This window comes from Magallana gigas, chromosome 3, assembly GCF_963853765.1.
Source record: "Magallana gigas chromosome 3, xbMagGiga1.1, whole genome shotgun sequence".
NCBI lineage: Eukaryota > Metazoa > Mollusca > Bivalvia > Ostreida > Ostreidae > Magallana > Magallana gigas.
In genome coordinates, this window is record NC_088855.1 from 28,304,041 (window position 1) to 28,329,809 (window position 25,769).

The window sequence follows — 25,769 nt, forward strand, 5'->3', positions numbered from 1 at the left end:
CCAAACGGTAAACGCGTGCGGTAATTTTTGCTATTCTATAGGTTCATATAGAAAATATATTTGCAAATGTAAATATTGCTTTCTAGCAGTCCAGATTGGAATAGTTTTATGTGTACTATGAAATATCTACTAACGTTAATTGTTTGATAATTATTCACCAATCAACTAAAAATTCGCCATGCTACATCCAAAAAAATGCACTCTTTAATTCCATGTAGGCCTATTGCACAAATAAAATTCATGGATAAAATACGTTTCCATGATTTTGCGCATCAATGACCGCTGGTGTTTTCACAATCTACCTGTGTGACATCATAAAAATCTGTGATCGACTTAATCACAACCTTCAAATGGACAACAACAAGAGTTTTTAACAGGTGAGTTGGTCGTGCGACTTACTTAGTTACCCACTGTAGCGTTTATTTGAACAAGCACTAAGTACAAAAATATAATTCCATTCACCATTGCTTTAAATGGTTGATTGAGACATACGGAACTACTAAAACGAAAGTACAAACATGGTAAAGAAACCCGGAAGGGGGTTGTTGTCTAGAGTATATCAATGCGAGCTTGTTTGTGTCATGTTTATCTCATTGCTTTACACTCAATAGCCAGAGTCAGATTTGACTTGTTTATATATATAATTATAATTTTATCAAAGTTCAAATTCCATATGTACTGTCAAAACTGTGAAAACACTGGACATATTGGAATAAATGTAAGACACCTCAAGGCAAACTCTCATGCATAAACCAGTAATTAAATGTCAGGATGACAAATGTAAACTTCATTTGTCTCTATCACTAGTCTATAGTCGGCATGTACCTTTTTCTGCAAATTTGTTTGAATTTATGAAGGGGAAATGATTCACACTGAATTTCGTACTGAATGTTTATTTAAAAAAAAATGTATACTTTTTGAATTTTCAGGTTTCAAAAATGGAATCAACATCAACAAACGGATGGTCAACATCAAAGAGTAAGATTATGCCCTAACTTTATTTTATTTCCTTTTTAACATATTTAATCAGATTCATTTTACTGGGAGGGCAGGCACGTACCATCGGGGGGAAGGGGGGGGGGGGGGGCGCAAGTCCCCCCCCCCTTCCGCCCCTCTTTTTGAATGAACATTTTTCTTTTAAAATTACATATAAAAAAGTGAATGAGCATGGAGTTGCCCCCCTCGCTACTTTTTGGGACCATGTAAAAAATCGAACTGAAATTAAGGTAATGAACAGTGAAAATGGAGTTAGTTTAGTTTAAACAATATTTATTTAGTGAATTTCATCATACATATTATAATAACAGTACACAGAAGATTGAGAAACAAGCCAAAAGGCTTATGTTAATCTCGCTCTCGGAGTTAAAAGTATACCCCCCCCCCCCCCCCCCCCGTTTAGGATTTTCATTATTTCGAGAAGTTACCGGTATCTTTTTTCTTTTTTGCTTGTAATGATTTTTTAGATGAGTTCCCCCAACTTTCAAAACGATTCTACGTGCCTGGAGAGAGAGCGAGAGAGAGAAAGAAAGAGAGAGAGAGAGAGAGAGAGAGAGAGAGAGAGAGAGAGAGTATGTATGTTTATATATAATAAGAGAATAATTCGTGATTTTTACAAATTTCACTTTCTTAGTATTATTACACCATTCTTTCTTGTATTGCAGAATCTCTATAAATCATAAAATCGAAGCATGTTGAAGAAGATTTGGAACTGGATTAAAAATGGCGGTCACGTCTACATCATCATGGTTTTGTCCCTATCGTACCTTCTGTATTTATACGTGAACCGGTTCCATTTGCAAGACGAGTCAAAGACTACGGAGGGCAGAAAATACTCGTGGATGAACGATTTCGCAGACTTTTTACTTATATTTGAAGATTTCACAGACTAATTAAAAGAACAAAATACATGCTGCTCTCAAAGCTGAAACCTTATGAATTTATTTCCATATTCAGGAAATACGTTTTCAAACCGTTTTAGCTAATCCAACACACTTAAAAAGGGCTTTTGCTGACCTTGGACAGTACATGATGAGTATCATTTATACTTTTTGAAAATTCATTTAAAATATTTTCTTTCGATAACATCCATAAATCCAACACGAGTCTTCCATAACCTCGTTGAAATTTGGAGAGGGTGTCTTTTTCACAAAATCCCATTTTGTGACAAACGCTGGGTCATATAGAGAGAGTATCTGACAATCGACATCATATACTCTACCTTGTTTAATCTATTCCATATAAAGCAGATATAGGTTGACTAGCAGTACTCAGTTTAAAATGAAAAACAAAAATAATCTTTAAAACAATTCAATTTACCTTTTCTAATCCCTACTTTTTAAATAATGCTATGGAAAAAGTTTGCACAATTTTGTATTTTAGAACAGTCAACATCAATATCATCACATACATGTATGCTTGACTTTCTAATGCCAATTTATAGACAAGCATTCAAAGTTGAATAAGTGAACGTCATGATACTAGTAGTTGTTTAATCAAATAATAATTTATTTTTAAGTGCCCGTGATTATTTCCCTTTGCACAAAACTAAATACACCAAAGAAAACGACCAACACGCCGACAAGTAGCACCAGGAAATCGTGTAGTAGCCGGTACCACTTCATCTTCCTCCAGAACATATTCAGATGAAAGTATACAGGCATTAGAAACATGACGAAGGCTCCGACCGTACATCCGGTGTAGCCCGACATTACGGCGACATCCGGAAACACAACACACACCGCTACGGACAGACAGATCAGTGACATGCGCAGAAGCAGGGCCCACCACTTCAACGCATTCTTCTGATCCACGCAAGATGGAAAACAAGGCTGATTCACGCCTTGGAATAGTTTTTCTTGGATGAGATCGATTATTGCAAAATAGGGAAACTGGAAAACCAGGAAGAATTTCAAAGGGTAAAACAGATTGAAAAAGTATTTCAAAGGCGCTATGTCGATGTTATTAGTGATAGTTTCTCGAGTTAGATGTCCAAACGTGAAAACACCGACAAGGCCGAAAAATATCTTTACGAACACAGCTATCAAGTGTGTCCATACGATCATTTTCTTAATGTTGGATCCTTCTTTCATTTTATTATCTAAAGCGTTAACGTAAAGTTGAGTATCAAATCCGAACACAATCATTCCTAAAGACACCGAGAATGGGTAGATATCAGTAGTGATAGGGAATTCATTGGGCAGCCATTGGTTCAGTTTTGAGAACATGTAAACAACTATTCCAAAGTGCGCGAAAGAAGTCACAATTACACTCACGCAGCTAAAATGGCTCACTAAAATAATGGACTTCACGATTGCAAAGGGAAACAGGGGTATGGAGAAGACAAAAATAATTCCGTTGAAACCCAAAGGGTTTTCCGGAAACAGCGCATTGATCATGTGACCACACGTCAGGAGCTGGTAAACGCAGTTCCCAAACATCAGCAACAGTTGAAGAAGGTCTATAAAGACCACCCCGGCCTTCTTTCCAAGGTTGTGGACGGCAATATCGTGCAGTGTCGGCCTCTTCTTCTTCTTCCCGCCCTCCATATCCTCATCATACTGACAGTTGATGAGTAAGAAGCACGTGTAAATGCTGATGTATCCTACGAGGACCGTGAGGAGAATACCGGGTATTCCTCCGACTAACAACACAAAGGGCGCATTCAAAATGTTCGTCCCCTACAATAGATAATAAAAATTCATTCTAGGCTTAATTCGTTTATGGTTTTGTATAAAATTTCTGGAATTGGTTCCTTAAAATTTTTGAAATTCTTTCACCGGGGAACAGCGTTCCCCGTAAAACATATCGAATATGCATTGTACGAATATTTAAGAAACTGTTTTCATTACAAGTGTAGTATGCTTGCTGTGTCTACAAATAGGGATGACGTAACAAACCAAAACTTTCATTGTCCAAGATTAGAGATATGTATACGTACATGCATGTACCATTAACTTTCTCTCTCTCTTCTCTCATTCAAGTCACGAGCGGCAATGTCTTAACTCCGCCCTACTACGATCTGATTTGACAAAGGTCAGTCAAAACATTACGTTGAAACTTTTTTTTTGGAGTTACCGCCTATTAAAAGCTTCTACGTAGTTCGCTATATCATTTTTTCTCTTGGAAAAATTCACAGGAACGAAAAAAGATTTCGTACGGAGATTTATAATGGGAGATGTTGACATAATTTATCAATTCGGAAGTCACACGGAATACCTCGCACAATTGTTCAACGTTACATACCGGTAATCCGGGAATGTTGCAATGCAAAATCATTAATTAAGACAACATATTAAAATCTGATAAGTTAGAGGGGACGAAATCTTGGAAATTTTTCACACTTTAAATTGTACATCGTTTGAATCTTTGGGTAATTGTAAATATCGGGTAATTAAGCAAAATGTGAATGGAAGATATCTTGTGAAAGAGTATAGCTTTATTTTCCATGGGACCCCAAATTAAACACACTAATTAACATTTAATGATTTGTAAATGCATTGCGAAATGAATTATACCATTATTTCACCTTTTGTTAATAATTGTCAATACACCTGAAACCTTGCACTACATGTTTAGTACATGTAACTTATTATTTATTGTACAAAAAAGCAATGCGTCAGTATATGATAGTTTGTACTTTCTTGTTTGCATTTGTTGTTATTGTGTAATTAATTTGTTATTGTTATTACTCTATAATAATATCAGTTATGACTTGCGAACAATGTACCTTCTTTCTCTCTTTCATGAATCATATCATTTTGCAGGGTCAAAGCTTCATTCTATGTTCGAAAAAGAACGAAGTCTATATTAAAAACTGCAAACTTTTTTAGACCTCTTGTATAATTATAATATTTTAAGAATTCATAACTATATGCTATAAAAGTAACGTAGCGTACACAATAGCAAAGCTTCTTGGTGACAAAGTAATGCGCCTTTGTGACGTTGCAATTTGGCTAATTGTGACGTCATAAAAGATTCATAGTTTCAACATAGTGGAATATGGAAACCAACAACAAAATGGATAATAATATGTCCCGCTTCATAAGGCTCTTCGCCTGTTGTACTCATGGAGAGAAGGTTTCGCCCCAAACAGACGAAGGAAAACAAGATTTTGTGCAAGACAGAGAGAAGTGTCAGACTTTTATAGAGATGGGTACTAGACCAAAGACTGGCTTTCTCTACCAATACCGAAGGTTTCGAGATTACATCAGAAGAAAACTTCACATTGAGAGAAAGATAAAAGTTTTGAAGAAACCAGTTGCTATGGAAGATGGCACACAAGGCTCCAACAATGAGCCTTGTTCTTCCTCTCAATCTTGCTCTCCAGAGTCCTCTGATTCAAGCGTGAGCAATGCCGTCTCGACAAGTCCCAGAAAGCCACGGAGGAGACTTATAAGGGCTATGGAACGTGCAGGTCGTTGCCTTCCGGGAATTCCCGAGGAAGATCTTGAGATAGAAATCATCCACCTGGACGATTAAAGAATTACTGGGTCTGAATAGATCGTATGGACTAAGAAGTGGGATGCTGTAACTAGAAATGGACGCTAGCGAGTTTGTACTTTTCCGCTGTAACCTTGTATTGGCCTCCAAGGAATTTATGGCATTCCGCGGTACGGAAATTAGCAAAAAATAACTGTCTTGATGATTTGGGAAAAGTCGTGAGTCCAGTGGTGAAGAGTGTATGATATGTGTTCGATTAGCAAGAGAAATCAGTTCTAGCCCGCCTTCTGACAAAGACGCATCAAATATTCATTTATATAAAAGTTTAGTTTTTATTATTCTATGATTTAAATATTTAGAATTATCATATACTTGTTCCAAAGTTCCTGCAATAGTATGGAGACGGCGCGCATTTTGCGATTTTGACATCGTATGGGACACAGATTTCCAGAGCTTTTTCTATTTAATTAACTTAACATCTACTTAATATCGTCGATGAAAGGATCAAAAGTTGTTTTTTTTTCTTTTTGAAAAGAATGATGCAGTGATTTTTTTTTTATTTTATATGTACATTATACATTTTTGTATTGCTCACAGTTTAAAATAAACTTTCGGCTCCCCTACATGCATTCTGGGCTAGTCGGTAAATATATATTTGCATGTCATTTTTGTAAGAATAGATAAAGACTGCTGATAGCTTATAGACGCGATATCGTGTAATGAAAGAAACTTAGCCTTTAATCAAATTTGCTGCTCTAACAGTTGTTTTCATCATTTTATTGCTCAGTTAATTAAACCAATATTTTAATTACTTGTTCTATTACTTTTGTCTGAAATGATGAACATGGATAATGACATAAACATTACATTACAGCTACTACACACAAATATACCGAATTACAACGAACAAATTCTATACTGTGCACAGAACTATTTTTTAATTTTATTTTCGCCCTTCTACGATATGCAAACGGTTTCGTCCGGTCTTTAATTAGCTTAGACATATTTAAAAATAAGTATTCTTTTTATCAACACACGCATCTAAATATGTTTTGAAAATTTTCCCAATTTGGCTAGGCATGTTTGAACGTTTCATTAAATCTCGTAACAATAAAATACCTAGTCAAAACGGCGTGATGACGTTTACATGTGCTCATACGCCGTGATCAGGTTCGACGTGTGTTCTTGAACATGAACGACTTGCGTCACAGAATTCCAATGCAAACATAAGAATGTAAATATGATATAATAAATACACGAATGTGTCCTTTAAAATGTATAATACATTAATGACATTTTGCAAATTATACAGAGGATACCTCCATTGTGTGACTTATATTTGCTTTCTCTAACGAGTTGAAGTGATGTATACATGTATATTCGCAAAGCTTGCCGAGTGAATATACATGTAACCATTCACCGAGTTCTGTCGACCTGGTCACTCAGTAAATGCCCCAACGGCATATATAGTTTTAATTAAACAACTTTTTCTTGAGTCACTATCAAAATCTACCTTTTTTTCATCTCAGAGATATCCAAAGGAATAAATGAAAGCAGTGACGGGAAAAAGTATCAGATTTTGACCATGTTCTGCTATTCTCACTTTTTAATGCTCAATTGCAATTTTAAAACCACATTTAGATATCATATTTATTTATAAAGGGAAATGTACGATTTTCCAAAATGTTTTTTATGCGTAAGAAGTAAGATACGGAGTACCTGTATCATGTTCGTGATATTCCAGGATGCCTGCCATGTTGTTAGTTTCGCTTCCTTGAATTCTGCCTCATTCTTCAAGCTTCCGTATGACGTTGTGTTTCCAGGGGCGAAATCCCGGGTTTCTTGGCTAGAGTCACACTCAGTTTCCCCAACTTTTTCAGCATTCTGCTCTGTCAATTCTATCGATGCGTTCTCTTCTAAACTAGAATAAAGCTGGAAATTTCGTCTTCTAAACCAGTCCATATTTTTTTTTTTTTTTTTACAAATATTAAGAACGTATGTACGTAACTAAGTATATATACGACGTTTGTTTATCAGAATGCTTAGCTTGCAAATGAAACATATATCTTTTTATTGAAAACCGCCAATCAGCTTTAGTTTGATGAAAGCCAGTATTTAAATACACTTGCATTGAAAATGACAGTAATCTAGTTTGTTTTGTCCTGTGTTCGGGTGTCAGTTTAATATTAAATTAATGCAACAAAAAAATAAATAAAGTACACAAAAAAATCGCAAACGATAAAACCACTTTGATACAAATATTGATTTAATTTTTACCTTTTTCCTCCAATACTAAACGGTTTATGTTAGGGTCTTTCGATTTCTATCTATTTTATTTAAATAAAGAAAGATTATTTTGAACAAGTTCGTTTTATGCTTAATCTGTTTCTGTTGTACTAGATAAAAAGGACAGGGCTACCTGCAAGTGGGTTAAAGTTTACTTTAAAGTCTTTATTCCTCTTACAGTCCGGTTTGTAGTTAAGAGGCTATCATTTTTTTAATATATAGGTCAGAAAAGACGATTACAATATATTTAAAATGATTCTATGAGTATTGCAGGCACGTAGCATCTTTTTTTTTTTTTTAAAGGAGAAGAGTTATTCGAAACTTCTGCAAGGAAAACACCAAACAATTAATGAAAAATAAAAACACATCGTTAAAATCCTAATCCCCGTGGTGAGGTAGGGTTGCGTATTACCTTCCATTTCTATTAATTCAAATGTTAATTTTGTCGATTAAATTTCCCTATATCTTTTTACACGATCCCAAAAATCGGGGGACGATCTTTTGACACACCATATTTAAGACAATAAATGTCTTTTGGGAGAAAAACAAATTGGAGGGCGGTGGCGGCGGCAAAATAAATCGTAATTTTTTGTTTAAAATGACACAGAAATGTTTATGCATTATAAACTTCTGTTAGTATTATTTTTGTGGGAAATTATCCAGATATAACCATACTTACATTATTGTCTTTACTAATTAATAATTTTTAGAGATATTAGCGCAATTTACGTGATATTTGTACTTTCAATTGAAAAAAAAAGATTTGGTTATTGAATAAATAGATCAAATACGTTTATTTGATCTCTCTCTCTCTCTCTCTCTCTCTCTCTCTCTCTCTCTCTCTCTCTCTCTCTCTCTCTCCACTTTGAGATTTGCAACCAAAGCAAACACATGTAATTTATCAAATCTAATATTGCTTACAATTTTACAGGAACAAGCTCTTACTTTGCTCAAATACCGGTATATGAAGACGTGAATTATCGCCCTCCCTATTTTAAATCCACGCCTTGATCAAGTGATCTTCTTTTGTTGTTTTGTTATCTTTATATATTAACTATAATTTAGCCTTTCTAAATATTTATATGTCTGGCAAGAAAACCTAATTATTATAAGAAAGTCAAGTTTATCAGCCGAGTGAGGTAGATTTCTGATATTTAATCCGTTCATTTATTCACTGTCTAAAGCCAATTCCCTTTCCAATTGGGCATGTGCAATACAGTCGATAGCGCGATGGTGCGATGAAGTGATGTTGATAGCGCGATGGTGCGATGAAGTGATGTTGATAGCGCGATAGAGGAATAACAATGACACAGCAGAGCATCTCGCCTTCTCAATCACACCATCGCTTCGTCGTTCCGTTGCACCATCGTCATCGCATCGTCGGGCCATGGCATCATCGTCTTCGCGCTATCGTACCATCGCTTCATCGTCATCGTTTCATCATCATCGCATTATTGCGTCATCGTACTGTCGACCCAATTTAAAAATTCGATGGTGCGATGATGCGATAGTGAACTACATGGTCATATCCGGATTCCATACATATCTGATATATATACATGTTTAAGTGATCTGAAATGTAGAAGGCGTTATTTAGACAATAAGGACAACCTTTATTTGCAAAAATTGTTTAAGTTTAATAGCTGGTATTTTTTGCATCCAAATCCAAGTAATATGCACATCTCTGATATATGTACAATTGGTCTGCAAGACAAGTTGGGTATCCCATAGGCAGCGGCCCGCCCGCCAATTTAATAACCAGATTTTTCCTCCGGAAACCCTAAGTTAAGGGTCCTCCACACACCTGGGATAAGTTCTGCATTCAAGCCGATTCTTCTAAATTACATAAAGATGTGGATTTTTAGCATGTGTTCGACTTAAAAATGACCACAAAAAATTCAAGTTTTGTAGAAAAAATCAACTTTTTAAATGTTAACGCTATTCATGAAAACAAAAGTCCCTGCAGTATTCGAACTCGGAACCTGCGGGTCAATTAGTAGACCAAATCAACTCCCACTGCGCTACAGAGATAGACAATAAATTTTGGCGATATAAACTGTTTCATCATGTGTTAAAATCGCCATGTTGTGACGTACTGTCATGAAAAGTAGAAGTCTCGAGGATCCTTAAAATATAACGAGCCCTCCTAGTTCTCTCTCAGGTGTTAACAGATCTTGTATTTAAACATTTAAATCGTTCAGCGGTTAAAACTTTGCCAGTAAAGCATGTTTTACAAAAATTAAACCCACAAAATGCACTGAAATATCCATATTTTTTAATCCTTGATTATTAACATGTACTGTGATCAGTATTTTTCTGCAGCCCGAGGAATAGAGTGTATATCATTAGGAGTATTTCTGTCAAGTAAAACAACATATTACTACTGCTGACAAAATTGTAAATAAAATTGAAGGCAGTTATTTTTTTTTAATGAAATAACACTTTCATTTCATAAAAAAACTACTTTCAATTTAATATACAATTTTGTATCATTATAGGGTGGAACTGCAGTGATTAGTGATGAAAAGTTGGTATCAGTGGTTACGAGTGTAGACAGATGCTTGTTTCATTAAGCGTTACGGCTACTGTGCTTTTGTGACGCCTAATGAAACAATTTTGTCATTAAACGACAATATATCATTAACCGTTGGTGTTGTTAACTGTTATTGCAATAATTTATGGCATTGGGCGTTGCAGTTGCAACTATTAATGATATTTATATCATTTAGCGGCGTTGTATAATGAACGGTTGTTACGAAGCATTGCTCTCCCAGTAGGAGTGTTACCTGGGTAAAGCTAAAAAGTTTGGAGTTTGGTTAAAATCGAAAAGCAACGATATGTTGAATAGACAATATCGAAGGACTGTCCGATGGTCTAAGAAAAACAACCAGCATTTTATGCCCCCCTTCGAAGAAGGAAGGGCATATTGCTTTGCTGCTGTCTGTCTGTTGGCCTGTCGGCCCATCATCAGTTTCCATTCATTTTCTTTGCAGAAGCTGCACCTACTGAAATAAAATCTGGTATACATATTTATCCTTAAATTAAGAATATCTAAATCGAGTTCGATTTTTGTACGATCGAGCAGCAGTATTTGACAGAGTTATTTATGGTGTCCGGATAGGGCCATTTGCGTTAGCGCGACATCGCGTTCAGGTAAACGAGACATCGCGCTAACACACAACACGCCGTCGCGCTAACACACAACACGCCGTCGCGCTAACGCAACTTTGCACAACACGCCGTCGCGCTAACGCAACTTTGCACAACACGCCGTCGCGCTAACACACAACACGTCGTCGCGCTAACACACAACACGCCGTCGCGCTAACGCAACTTTGCATAACGCCGTCGCGCTAACACACAACACGCCGTCGCGCTAACGCAACTTTGCACAACACGCCGTCGCGCTAACACACAACACGCCGTCGCGCTAACACACAACACGCCGTCGCGCTAACACAACTTTGCATAACACGCCGTCGCGCTAACACACAACACGCCGTCGCGCTAACACAACTTTGCACAACACGCCGTCGCGCTAACGCAACTTTGCAAGTTTCACAGTCTAGTAGGAAGTCGTGTCCGGAAATATCAGACTGCGCATGCTTAAATATGTAGGCATGCACGCGTTAGCGCGACGGCATGTTGTGTGTTAGCGCGACGGCGTGTTGTGGGTTAGCGCGACGGCGTGTTATGCAAAGTTGCGTTAGCGCGACGGCATGTTGTGTGTTAGCGCGACGGCGTGTTGTGTGTTAGCGCGACGGCGTGTTGTGCAAAGTTGCGTTAGCGCGACGGCGTGTTGTGTGTTAGCGCGACGGCGTGTTATGCAAAGTTGCGTTAGCGCGACGGCGTGTTGTGTGTTAGCGCGACGGCGTGTTGTGTGTTAGCGCGACGGCGTGTTGTGCAAAGTTGCGTTAGCGCGACGGCGTGTTGTGTGTTAGCGCGACGGCGTGTTATGCAAAGTTGCGTTAGCGCGACGGCGTGTTGTGTGTTAGCGCGATGTCTCGTTTACCTGAACGCGATGTCGCGCTAACGCAAATGGCCTTATCCGGACACCATAGTTTTGAAATATATTCTGTGAAAATTTTAATACCAACAAATTTCTGAGACATTCTATACTATTTAGATATCATTACTTAACTTGCCTCTGAATATTTTTTAAACCCCCTCACCACTCAGCCACGTAAAGTGAAACAATGTATTACGGGTAAAAATAGTGACTCTTGATCTCAACATGAATTGTGTATGAATTCGGTTAGGAATAATTAAGTAGCTGCAGATTTGCAGCTCTACGGGAAATAATTTAATCCCTGGCCAATATATTTATGAAAATGGAATTTTTTTTTTTAAATGTCCTGCATAAATATCTTGGGGCAAATTATAGTGTTATATTAGGCCGAAGTAGACACTCTATGCGTGCGTAAAGACAAGAGAGTGAGAGATCGCATCAAAACAAAATATATTTAATAACATAATGCCAATTCCACAATTGTAAATTATCGAAAGCATTTACCATAAAATGAAAACATAAAATTATACAGTTTAATCTCCATTAAAGTTATTCAAGTCATAAACAGCTTTTTCGTTTTAAGAAGAAGCTGCTTCCTTACACAAGAATTAGTCTCGCTTATCCCAGACTCTCGCTCTCGAGAACTGCTCGCAGTCTGGGATACTAGTAAGCGAGATCAGGTGTAAGTACACACGTACTTGTAAATCACAACGAGCTGACTAGACATAAATACGAATACCGCTAACGTTACACGTTGCATACTCGGACTTCACAAATTGTACAATGGCGATTCTAATTTTGGAATGTTAGTGCATGTTGCATGCACTCCAAGAACATTTTGCACATTAGAGGAAAACTACATCAAATATCAAATAACAACCAGTGTTTTAATCTTATGAATCCGTGCAATATTTGGGGTCAGTTTTGTCCGACACACATCTGACGGGACAAAGCGATTTTTCGTTGGTCAGACTGTGAAACCCTTGCTCACACAGAACCTCCTTTTGGTGTGTGACGTCACTGTAAAGGTATTTTTGGACTGTATGGGACACCAGAGTATCTTCTTCACATTGAACTGGCTGTTTAGGTTGGGTATCTTCGTTGTTCAACTTATTAATAAAATAGTTGACACCTGTAAATTTAATGTACTGCATGTTTACATGTACAGCCAATAATTGTCATAGTAGTCACATTCTATAATAGGACTTGATACAGAATCATTTTAACAAGACCTTGGACTTTCAGTAGGAAGTAACGATCTATTTCTTGCGTCAAAACAAATTAAAATGACGCTGGTTTCAAGCGAAATATACACCAATTGCGTAGTCTTCGCGCTAAAGCCAGACAAATCCTGTTGATTTCAAAGAGCTGAGTGGCCTACAATGAAATAGACAGGCCTACGTCACATTGCCGTTTGACTCAACTACCCAAAGTCCAAGCTCTTGTTAAAATGGTTTTAATTACCTTCCGAATTCCCCATTGAATCCACCGCTGGTGTTTCTATGCAAGAAGAATTCAAACGTTCCCTGTCCTCGACTTCTAAAATAATAAATTAAAGCTTTCGATAAAAATTTTTGGGAAAATGTAAGTGGGCATACATGCTAAAGATTCTCATGTAATTTTATGACAAAAAGCATTCGAAAATGATCGAACTTAAGTGTTATTTCAAAATCAACAAAGCTGCAGAACTACTGAAAACAGAAAATATTTGCCCCCGATTTATTTTTGCCTCTTTCGCCCTCGATGTTAGCGGGCGAATTTAAGACCAGTAAATTCAAAATTTACAACATGACATGTACATCAAATTATGAAAATTGCTCATTTCCTTCGCTTTTTGGTATGTCTCCTTTTTCGTGTGTAACTAATTAAACTGATTGCCTGAAGTATTCATAGAGGAATCGGTGTGAGATTCATCCTCTAGTGATCGCCCCTGGAGAGCCCTAATGTGCCACAATGCCCGCGGGTCATTGGGATGATACACCCCGGGCTGTCCCGTCTCAGAGACGACAGGAGACCTCGGAGTAGAACAGGCCTCTGACAGCAGACTGACTTCAGGCACAATAAGAGGTCTGGAATAGGAAAGCGACGAGAGGTTACTTTTAGTATGCATATGCCTATTGAGTTATGCGTTCCTAAATTGATTTAATATAAAATACCTTGAAACTGTTCCAATTTCATTTTCTGCTTCATCTGCATTTTCCTCCCTTTTTTCCGCTTCATTCAGAATGCCTGATTAAACATAATTTTGTGTGTTCTTTATAAAAAGTCAGTTTTTCATTTTCTTGAATAAATTTTTCATAGGAATAATCTTAAAGCGTACCACCATTTGAACGACTCCTTCGCACACAGACGAAGATTCCTATTATAAGAACAATAACGATAAATCCGGAACCAGCTGATCCAATTCTGAAATTATAGGCATTAATATAATTATAATCAGTATTTATTTAGCTAAGAGATCAAATGAACCAGTCGTACATGAATTTACGAAACTCTTTTTAAAATCATTCTAAAAAAAAAAGAAAGAAGTAAATTCACTTACATGATGAGCCAAAAATTATTCTCCTTTTCTTCTGTAGATGGAGTTGTGATAGACAAGGTTGTCATCTCTGAGGTCAATGTCGAAAAGCCTGCAACAGCAAATTGATATATTTCATTAGTAGATGTATGTGGATTTGTTTGATTTCCATAAATTGTTAAAATGTTTAGAGTTTTCCCCAATAAGAAAACGGAGAGCTGCTGTTTCTATTTCAAAATTGCAACGTTTTTAAAAATGTACACCAAAAGCAGATGAACAAACCAATAGATTCCGCTTTACGAGCGGAAATGGCCAAGTAGTTATGATTGATGAACAAACCGGAAGTTGTGGATGATTTTTCTGTGGCTGCGGTGGTTGATTTTTCTGTGGTTGCGGTGGTTGTAGAAATGTTGGTGTCTGGGGTCACGGGAATCGTCCGACAAGGCCCGCAACCTACAATCTCTTTATTTGTGCCGGGTGGACATTTCTTGCAACCTGTGTACGTGTATACAATGATGAATGAATTAATGGACAAGAATGAAATGTCGTATTTATACAGGTGGGTTTTTTTTTGTGTTGCAGACTTTGCGAAAGTGTGTAGAAATTCAAAATAATTTGTGAAAATCTTTTTATGCGATTTTGAAAGACTTTTAATACGTAATATTTCGGCATGTTTTTATTCTATTTTTTATTTAATAAGATTTTGAAATAATCACAGAAAGTGAAAACGAACAGATATATATACGGTTCTCAATTCAACACTTTTTTAAAAATCCATACACAGTGATTTATAAAATGAGAAAAGTTTCTTACCAGGCCTGCCTCCTTCATATACAAAATATTCATTCACAGGACACTTCCTGTGGTACTTGTTACAAATACATGGGTTTTCTCCGTACCAACAGTCGTACAAATAACACTGGCAAGTCGTCTTACGACATCCAGGAACTGAACTACCATTGCGAACAGGGACCGCTATAAAGAAACAAAATCCATTGAAATGGGTATACATACATATTTTTGTAAAGGACATTAGTCTTAAATAGCATCAACACTGGCAAAAATGATAATCATTTGTTTCATAAATTCACAACGCATGTAATATATTTCCCCATAATTTTATTTTGTTTTATCGTTAATATTGGTTAGTCCAACATTTAAACAATAAAATGCTTTCTTTGGTGGTTCATTCGGGATATGAAGAAAAAATTTTTCTGCAATGGTCGCTACCTTCATAACCCGCAAGAAATACAAAAGAAAGCATTTTATTGTTTATATTAACATCTAACTAATTAACAATAAAATTTATTGTGAAAGTTAGTAAAATTCACTAAATAACTGTTGATGTACATAAGTACGTTAGCTAAAAGAAACAGCCAAATCGTCTCCTGAGATACTTTGAGTCTGACATCATCATAACTATTTCGTGCAGTGCGTGATTTTTCTTAGGTCGCTATAGGTTTCGACCAGTTGATAAACAGGGCGTGTCAATTTCAGTCCTGTCAGTTTCTTGTCAATTTTAGCCACTGTAGACTTCAACCAATCAATAAATGGGGCGTGTATATTACAGTCTTGTAATTTCTATCAGGTCCTGTCTATAGAGCTATAAATTATATAACTATAAGTCTCCATAAGAAATAGAGAGAATGATACTTGGTAAAGAAATAGAAGAAATAATACTTGGTAGATGTATTATATATTACTTTATATGTGAATTAAATCTATCCAAAAATGCCTCAAAATATCAGAATGTACCTTATTTTTTAGCTTGTAACCATAGCAATGGTTCTCAATTTTCATTTTTTTTTAATTCTTTATTGCGCAATCAGAATAGTATGTACAAAAAATTCAAGATTTGCATTCCAAATTCAAAAATCATGTTTTGAAATTTTTGTTTAGTTACCATGGAAACACTTTTTAAATATGCATTTCTCCATAAATGTTTTTCTTTCTCATAGAAAAATGACAATTTTTTTCTAAATATATTCTACATGTACCCTGGATACCCTAAATTGTTGCAAAACACTCACAATACGTTCTCAAATAAGCATTCAAACGCCATTTTCACATCTTTACACTTTGTTACCATGACAACGAGACCACATAGCAACAAATAAATGGTGTTAGGCTTTTTTACTCATCAAAGTCTATCAAATTGTAAACTATGAAGAAAACCCGTGACTATGCGTGGCAACCGAATTTTGATTCCTAAATAGAATTGATCTTTTAAAAGTAATGATATTGGAATATTTTTCAAAGTATTTTTCATAGTACAGTGTATATATCTAGGATAAAATTGCAATTAACCTTTTTTCAATACGTTTACTATCTGACTTGCTTCAGATGTTGGTTAATATTAAATGAAACAATTCCAGTTTTGTTGTAAACAATACTTCATTGTGAAATTTCCAATGGTTTGTGTCAGTTGTGTTTAAATGGAGATACAGGGATCACAATCTTTGTTATGCAAAACATTTCGGGGCAAATTTTTGTTAACATTTTGAGCGCTTAATAGAAAATATCAAGTTCAAAGGTTAACCGAATGTGACAACCACCAGAAACGTTTTTGTGAGCCCATAACAAAACTAGCGATAGAAAAAGACTGTTTGAAACAGAACTTGATCAGCATATTGAATCCACTAAACAAAAGCAAGACACGAGCCTTGTTAACATAACAAAGCGTTGTAAGCTTCGTATTTCTTATACTTCGACATTTGACATTCCAAGTTGAGCGTAGGGAAAACCTGTAGATAAGCATTCGAAACTTTTAAACAGAAATGAAAATTTACAGTTAATTAAATCTTTCAAAGTGCACTTTGTGTACAAGGATTGTGTGTGGCTCTTAAGTGAGCGAGATAGCTGTGTACAATTATGCAAAATGTGGCCAAAAAAATCATACGAACTCAATTGAACGTTCATATCACCACTTACAATATCATATACATGTATACACGAAAATACAAAGTCCGTATACGTGGTAGGAAGTAATATTGAGGAAAAATTCATGTAAGTGTCTTAATTTCTTTTTTAAAATGATAGGGCGATTCTGAGTGTATACTTACAGTCTTGGGCGCACACGCCTTTGGGGGTGAAGCATTTCCTGTCTACCTCGGGTGTAGTGGACTGAATCAGGAAAGGCTGAACCTGACCGTGCGGACACGCCCTGCACCTATCGGACTCACAATTAACGGAGCAGTCAATTATTTCATGATCTAGAAAAGAAAAGTCGCAAAAATTTATCCAAAATAAACTGTTTTCCAAGCATAAGTTACAATATACTCTGCAGTAAATACACAAGAAGGAGAAATTATCAGTATGTTTCATTTAGAGGCAGCAATTTCCAGTTCCCCGAGAGCAAGTCTATTTCCCGAGGCGCTCAAACTTGTACATGCTTATATGAATCTAAGCTATTTTCACCTACCTGTCTTACAGTTGTAGACTTTCTGACAATACCTGTCTCCTCTATCGATGTAAGCGTCAGGATTACCATGACATTCAAAACAATGAAGTTCCTGAAATTTTATATACGTATTTACTGATTAACAAAAACATGTAGGATACATAAAACCGACCATTTTCAACATGCTTTTTAATGTAGTTTGCTTTTGTTCAATTTAACTCGATGATATTCTTTTCTGTCAAATCGACAGTGCATATTGGTTACATGTATAAGCTTAAATCAGAAGGTAAATTTTCAGGGAAGATGCCCCAATACTGGTAACGAATACTTTTCTCTTTTTTTGGGCGGGGGGGGGGATATAAAACTTTATAGTACGTTTCCTCCTTTCTTGCGCTTTAACATCTTTTACCTTTTTAAGAAATAAATCATAATTTCAAAAATTGTACAAAATCAAAAAATTTTAAACGATGACGTAATGATGTACTGTCATCCATACTGATATATCAAGATGTCCGATACAATTTTGACGTCGCGATTTAGGGTTCTCCTTGATAGTCCAATTTGTTCGGTTAGTTATACAGTGCCTTTCTTTGAATATAAAATTATATTATTATATTTCAGATCATAGTCTTTTTAAAGGGACTTACACATGATTTAAGCTCAACTTTTAAAAAATTTATTACTTTTTAATGTCTAGAATGATCAATATGGATGTTTTTAATGCTTTGTCAAAATTTGAAAATCGAATATTGAATTACAAGCGAGTTACAGAGGTATGAGTTCTTTGTTTTGTAAACAAACTCGAGTCCTGTAATTGTTTACATACATGTATGGGCTGTATTGGTATAAGTTTCAATATCATGTTGCTTTTTGTTGTTGATAAAAAAAAATTAATGTACGCATTGAATCAGTTAATCTTGTTTTCACAAGTTTTTTCGTCAAAGAAATGGTAATTTCTTTACTTAAATTGTGTTTACAAACAAATATTAATAAGACTCGAGCTTTATTCATATAATAACATCACTTCTTTTCTCTGTATCACGCGTGGTACATGATTTCTAACATTCAAATTTTGGTGAATCATTCAATATTCACAGATAAACTATTCCGTACATAAAATTCAAAAACAAAGTCTGAAATCGCGAAGCAAATTTTAATAGGCATGCCACATACCCATAACTAATGCCATGACTTTGCTCTTGAGTCGTTATTACTAATTTCTTAAAATGGTTAATTGATAAACGTACATTTTAAATATTCTGAATTACATTTTTTCGTAAGCGTTATTCTTATATTACTCGTTTTATTGTAAAATTTAATCTTTAAAAAAAGAATATACGTACCTTGAATATAAGCATTAAAAAGGCGCCGAAAAGCATTTCAAAACCCATTCCGGACACATCCCGTTAAACTTCATAGAAGAAACCGTTAAGGAGCCATAGTTGATAGGTTGTCGTGTCTCAGTACAAGCTTGTAAAAGGAGAACAAAACCTTTAAAAACAAATTGCTAACAATTTGTCACAAAATGCTGAAAAAATCTGTTTATTGTGTCCAATTCCATATTCATAATATCAAAATGGTATCTTGAATGCTCAGGATACTTAGTAATGATTATTTTTTGGTTCAGAATTCTTTTTTCTATGTTCAATTTTTCTGAGCATTTCTTCTTAATTGATGCAGTTCAATTTTGTTATCATCCTATAGATGGTCACTGATCCTCATCCGCAAAACATATACATGTATTGAAATTACAAAGAATTATCATGGAATCCAGGCACTTTACAAAGTCATTGCGTATTGGCTAATAGATTGAAATATGAAACATTTGTGTAATTTCTTCTGTAAAGCGTTAACTTGATTGGTGCATTCTAGGCTGGATCCCATATTTTTGAGCCAAAGACAGCCAAATAGAAATATTTAAAATGACTGCCAATCGGTTTTGTGAACAAACAGAAGGAAAATCAAAACCAGTCGAAAATCTTTGTTGCGATGACTGAAATCTACACGCCCTGTTTATCAATTGGTCGAAATCTACAGCGGCTGAAACTGACAAGCAACTGACAGGACTGAAATCGACACGACCTGTTTATCGATTGGTCGAAACCTACAGGGAACGAAGAAAAATCAGGGACTGCACAAAATAATCATGATGATGTCAAACTCAAAAGTCTCACAGGACGACGTTTGGCTGTTTCTTTCAGCTAACTACTTATGTATATTAACAGTAATTTAGTGAATTTTACTTACTTTTTATGATATTAATTAGTTAAAAAAGATGTTTATATAAACAATAAAAACGCTCTCTTTGATGGTTCATACGGGTTATGAAGGTAGCGATCATGGCAGAAAAAATTTACATGTATTTTTCCTGCAAAGTCGCCACCTTCATCTACCGCATGAATCCTCAAACAAAACATTTTATTGTTTAAATAACATTACACTGAATGATAAAATGGGACGCAAACACAATCCATGTACAGAGGGTGTCCCAGAATATCTGATATCATTTACTATTTTAATAACTTTTGATTAAATTAATTTGACAAAAAATCAAATGCATTTTCATAAATGTATAATTTAAATGCATAAATGTTCAACAAATTTCACAAATATCCATACCTCTTTGACAAATTGAGCGTTGTATATAAAAACATAACTCCAAATGACGTCCTTTTATTTTTTATCAAAGACAACATCCAGTCGATGAGTAAAATTCCTCTTAACAGCCACTATACATAATCCCATTTTCTCAAATCTTCTCACTATTAGAAGAATCTACTGCTTGTTGAGGCGTTTCCCCCAGAATATTCATATTGTATAATTCGTACAACTATATTTAGAGTCTGTGTTTGATGATGCAGTAACTGTTTTAAAACGGAAGACGCCTGCTCTCTCGTTCAATTCATCTTTTAAAAACTAAAGAAATATGATGCAAATTTGTTTCATCATAATTCAAAGAGTGTTTTTCTCCCACACTTATTTGTGGGAAATGTTAAACGATTTTACTTTTAACTTGAGTCACAATTTACAAATTTTTATCAAATTTTATATTATTCAAATGGTATCAAATATTCTTGGACTCCCTGTATAATCGGCATTAAGGCTTTAAAAAATCATGCTTTTTAAAGATTTTGTTTGCTCAAAAATACGATTTAAGTAAAAGCTTATTTAAAAAAACCCTCAAAATCTTATTTTTCTAAAAAGACATCGAGGAGAGACGGGGTTTTTTTTTTTTTAGAAAAGCAACACTTATATGTATTTGTCCTATTGATCATCTTTTTTGAGTTTCTTATCAATCCTGGCCACAATTATTTCCTCCCAGTAATGCACATAAATAGGTGAATGAAACATTGATAACTAGTATTTTCTAGAGGGAGTTGGGGGTCGTGAAAAGCGGAATAGCGCACTTACGAGTAATGTACGATTTCGCCCAAAATATAACGCTTTTGCAAACATCAGGCTTTTTTAATATTATACAGTATTTAGTGAAAGTACGTGTATATCCAAAATGAACCAAAATTTCACAATTACCCCATTAAAGCTGCTTGGTCCGATTTTTTTGTAATTACAGTATCAAAATTTTTTTCATACAAATCATTTATCTTAGAAAGTTATGGACTTTCTCCTATTTACACCAGCAGAATCAGTCTCCTTTCAAAGTTAGAAATATTGAAAGTAAATAAAAATAATTTCTCTTTGGGCAAACGAAAAAACAAACCAAAATGCATCACGGGAATGTTTAGAAAAGGAAACCGCTTGGTTTCGTCCCCCGAATGATTGGGGTTATTCAACCCGCATGCTATGCATCGATTGTAAAGAAAGCAGACTTTAGAAATATTAGCGAACAAAACGTACACATGTTTATTTGTAATTTGTCTGATCATTTCGACCTTTATTTAATGCGATGTCAAATTCGTAATACAACCATACCCGTCTCGTCGTCAGGGGTGAAATTTAACATGAGGCGAAATAATGCGGTACCTTTTAATGTCGTTTGTTTTGTTAGCAAATTTTGTACGTATCTTTCTTCATTGAAATTTGGCATAATTGACGGGTAAAACTACTGCAATGTCTATCATTATACATATACTAAGCATAGCCATCGTTTAAAAGCGTGCATAAAATTTGATATAAAATCGGACCAAGCAGCTTTAAAAAGACACCCTATGAAGTATGAATGTGTAATATGCGTGGCCTAGTGGTAACGCGTAGGCCTCTTTGATTTTGCTGTCACTGGATCGATTCCACCAAGTAGTAAATATCTGTTTCCTTTTCACTTAAAGCATGATAAGAATAGAGAGTTTAAATTACATGTATCTAATCTGGTTATTTATTTTTCTCAAAAACTCTTGTTTAATCCTGAGTAAAAGCACACCCAGTATAAACAGACCTTTTTTATAACACTATACAGTCATGTTCTCTATCTACTTTACACTCATTGAATTTTGCTGGAAGTTATCACGGTTCAGAATATCAGCTGTTTTTATACACAGAGATCTACATGTATACATTCATTTCTCAATGCAGGTTTCCTGAATTTATGACAAACCAATGGTTACAGACGCTGTTATAAAATCAGTACCTGGGTTTCGATAATCATTTTACGACAGGTACATTGTACCTGTATCTATTTTTAGTAACAGGTACTTCCCGCTAAAACAAGGGTGTAGGCAAATAATGGGAAATGGCGCTATACTTCTTTGAAAATTGCAATATACATGGTAAATCCCACCCCTCCCCCCCTATGCAAAAAAATTATACCTCAGGCAAACCCCCTGAGAAAAAGATCTCGATCTGAGTATGCTAGTATGTATACTCGAAGTACCTACCGTCACCTGGTGCTAAAAGTATAATTAGGTCTTTCCACCTTTCAGGTGAAAGACCTTTTGTTTTTCTTATGTTTTTTATTATTATTATTATTATTCTTATTTTTTTTCTTCTCTTTTTTTCCAGGGACAGCTTTTTTATTTCAAGAGATATTAAAACAATTTTTTCTTTATGTTATTGGCCATTAAAAGTTATGGTACCAAATGACCCTTTGCTTGATCACTCCCAGAACTTACAAAGTTATTGCCCTTGTGTACGAAAAGCTTGTTATCGCTACTCCTCTGAAACCATAAAAGATAGAGACTTGGAACTTTTACCAATGTCTTTAGTACACTTAGAGGGTTATTCAATCTACTAATACCGAAAGGATCCGAGACCCCCTTCTATCAGTTATTGCCCCTGAAAGTATTTGAATTTCAATAAAATCACTTCCAACTTTTTTATCATTTATCATAGAGACTTCGGACTACTTGGGATGGAAGCGTCTACCTTGGCCGAACAAAATGACATAAAGGTCAAAAGTCAAGGTCATTTGGAAATCTGTTAATTAATCAGTTTTTACATCTCTTTTTTTAAGGGTGGTAGAGAAAAACTTTTTCATGGATGTAGTAGGGCATCTTACGACATTTTAAAATATAGCCCCTTGGCTCATACCTTTGAATAATTACAGAGTGATTGCCCCTATTTACGAAAAGCTTGTTATCGCTACTCCTCTGAAACCATAAGAGATAGAAACTTGGAACTTTTACCAATGTCTTCAGTACACTTAGAGGGTTCTTCAATCTATTCATACCGAAAGGATCTGAGCCCCCTTTCTAGTAGTTATTGCCCCTGAAAGTATTTACATTTCTATAAAACCACTTCCAACTTTTTTATTACTTATCATAGAGACTTCGGACCACTTGGGATAGAAGCGTCTACCTTGGCCGAACAAAATGACATAAAGGTCAAGGTCATTTTGAAATCTCTTAATTAATGGGTTTTTGTATCTCTTTTGTTTGGTATGGTAGAGAAAAAAATGTTCATGGATGTAGTAGGACATCGTCAGACATTTCAAAATATCACCCTTTGACCCTTACCATGTAACAATTATAGAGTTATTGCCTCTATTGTACAAAACGCTTGTTATCGCCACTCCTCATTAACCGTTAGAGATAGAGACTTGAAACTTTTACTGATGTATTCAGTATACTTAGACGCTTCTTCACTCTTCTCATACCGACAGGGTCCAAAGTCCCTTTCTAGCAGTTATTGCCCCTGAAAGTTTCGAACATTCAATAAAAAATACAAATAACTTTAAATCAATAATCATAGATACATCGAACCACTTGATATTGAAGCGTCTACCTTGTCAGATGAAAATGAAATAAAGGTCAAAGGTCAAGGTCAAGCAATAAAAAATTGCAAACTTAATCGTTTGACATTTTTTTTATGAAGTAACGCAGTAAAATTACTTTATTCTATTGAAGCAATCTTATTTCAAACATAAAAAACGATGAGGTGGAAAGACCTCTAATTGTTCGAGAACAATTAGTCTACTAGTTTGTACTTGATCTTTTTACAATAAAATAAACAAACAAGCCACTCGGTTCATTCACATGTCTCCCTAGTGAGGAAACTAAGGAACACCATACCTGATGAGTAAACAATTTGAAATGTCACAGGCCTATTGTTTCGCGCATGTATCAAGATGTACCGTCAACGCAATCATAAACTCATGCCAGCTTTCGGTTTGACAACATAATGATATGTTGTTCAAACATGGTAGATGTCTTGAAATTTAAACAGTAAGGTCTCATTAATACCTATTCTCTTTTGAGAACACCCTAAACACAAGTAAGTAATCACACAGGAAATGCTTAATCAACATATTTAAAATATTTCAAGTTAAAGATTTGGTCTGATTAGGATTTAAAAAGGCCTTTAATAAACAAATAAATTATACAAATATAATGTATACTTACAATCATATATGGAAGTGAAGTTATAAACAGCACGAAGGAAGTATACTTGTTATTACTCATCTACTTACTCTTTGTTCTAAAACGAAAGTTATATGTATGATATGGAGGAATGTCTGTGCAATAATTCTAATTATACATCGTTTATTTATTTATTTATTTTTTCAATACAATGACTTTTTGTTTTTCCAATTTTATATCATTAATACATTGTATTCACTTCGTATTTTTATCTAGTTGTTTTCTTTTTAATTTTCATACTTTTGTCTTAACTTCATTTTTGGTGATTCATGCGGGATATGAAGGTGGCAACATTGCAGAAAAAATACATAACCCGCGTTAACGATTTTTCATAAACGGGAGTGTAGATTTCAGTCCTGTAATTTTTTATAGGGCTATGAAATAACTATAAGTTTCCGTAAGAAATAGAAGGAATCATATTCTGTAGATGTAAATAAATGGCGTATATATTCTGGCTAAACATTTTCAATTTTGAATGAAGGTACCTATATATCATAAAACTAAACATTTCACTGAGTATGGTATCTGAAAAACGAGTCATGTCATAGTAATTATCCTATAAATTCCATAGTATTTCTTTAGTTTAAGAAGAAGGTGATTGCCCCCCCCCCCCCCCCCCCCCCCCCCCCGACGCGACGCAATTCGCAAATGACGTACTGTTCGGGTGCAAGCATGGTTCATAATTATGCGAAATGAAAATAAAGCAAAAATATCAATAATTTAATATCTAATCATACAATTGTTATAAATTTTATATAAATATGTGTAATAAGCAAACATTCTATGAATATTATCATTACGGTAAAGCCTTTCGGGCTTTTTTTTTATTTGATCACGCTATGACCATAGTTTTATAATGCAATTATGAAGGTAACTTAATTAGATTCTATAGCATTGCAGGAAAATATATAACCCTAATTATGTGTGGCCCACACTTGTATTGTGATCACAAAGAAGCTATACATAGTGCTTATTAATTAAAACAAGTTCCCCTTCCACGGGCTTCTGACGTATAAAAAGGTCCCCCCCCCCCCCCCAACAAACGTAACATCTATTTACGTCTTATTTTTATAAAGAAATCTTTAAATCTCGATGTTTTTTTTTTTCTAAAGTAAACTTACTCATTGAACTGAGTAGCATGTCCCTTTGGGAACAATTTATAATATCGCATATGCATTGAGTAAAAGTAAAAGCTTTTCATGTATTCTATTTATGAAAAGCTTTTACTTTTACTCAATGCATATACGATTTTACCAATACTACCAGAAAAAATACTCGAGATCGTGATATACCGGTATTCATAAACTT

At 35.1% G+C, this 25,769-nt stretch overlaps 2 protein-coding genes and 1 long non-coding RNA gene across 6 annotated transcripts; 1 reads left to right on the top strand and 2 right to left on the bottom strand.

The window, feature by feature from the left end:
- Positions 1-231: 231 nt before the first annotated feature.
- Positions 232-2,294, top strand: LOC136273766 (uncharacterized). Its single transcript, XR_010711996.1, has 3 exons — positions 232-377; positions 930-978; positions 1,662-2,294. It is a non-coding gene; the product is annotated as an uncharacterized lncRNA (long non-coding RNA).
- Positions 2,295-2,500: 206 nt separating this feature from the next.
- LOC136273765 (vesicular inhibitory amino acid transporter-like) lies at positions 2,501-7,416 on the bottom strand. Its single transcript, XM_066079127.1, has 2 exons — positions 7,159-7,416; positions 2,501-3,677 (listed from the first exon to the last, which is right to left on the bottom strand). The coding sequence occupies exons 1-2, from the start codon at positions 7,399-7,401 to the stop codon at positions 2,511-2,513; spliced, it is 1,410 nt and encodes a 469-aa protein (XP_065935199.1). The 5' UTR covers positions 7,402-7,416; the 3' UTR covers positions 2,501-2,510.
- A 4,755-nt stretch (positions 7,417-12,171) lies between these two features.
- On the bottom strand, positions 12,172-24,551 carry LOC105346572 (uncharacterized). 4 transcript variants are annotated; one of them, XM_011455204.4, is made up of 12 exons: positions 24,444-24,551; positions 18,996-19,122; positions 17,674-17,764; positions 17,315-17,464; positions 15,066-15,227; positions 14,592-14,747; positions 14,277-14,364; positions 14,055-14,140; positions 13,891-13,963; positions 13,613-13,803; positions 13,199-13,273; positions 12,172-12,866 (listed from the first exon to the last, which is right to left on the bottom strand). In XM_011455204.4, exons 2-12 carry the CDS (start codon positions 19,041-19,043, stop codon positions 12,628-12,630), a joined length of 1,359 nt encoding a protein of 452 aa, XP_011453506.3. In that variant the 5' UTR covers positions 19,044-19,122; positions 24,444-24,551; the 3' UTR covers positions 12,172-12,627. The 4 variants fall into 4 exon arrangements, with proteins under 4 accessions (XP_011453506.3, XP_065935201.1, XP_011453503.3 ...); XM_066079129.1 differs by having other exon boundaries at positions 13,199-13,270; positions 14,535-14,747; XM_011455201.4 differs by having other exon boundaries at positions 14,535-14,747.
- Positions 24,552-25,769: the final 1,218 nt, after the last annotated feature.

Coding starts and splice junctions, on each gene's coding strand:
- LOC136273765 (XM_066079127.1), bottom strand. CDS start 7,401: ATGGACTGGTTTAGAAGACGAAATTTCCAGCTTTATTCTAGTTTAGAA. Junction 3,678..7,158: donor ATATCACGAACATGATACAG/GTACTCCGTATC, acceptor TATCTATTGTAG/GGGACGAACATTTTGAATGC.
- LOC105346572 (XM_011455201.4), bottom strand. CDS start 19,043: ATGGGTTTTGAAATGCTTTTCGGCGCCTTTTTAATGCTTATATTCAAG. Junction 17,465..17,673: donor AGTCTACAACTGTAAGACAG/GTAGGTGAAAAT, acceptor TTTCTTTTCTAG/ATCATGAAATAATTGACTGC. Junction 14,365..14,534: donor TCGTAAAGCGGAATCTATTG/GTTTGTTCATCT, acceptor TTGCTGTTGCAG/GCTTTTCGACATTGACCTCA.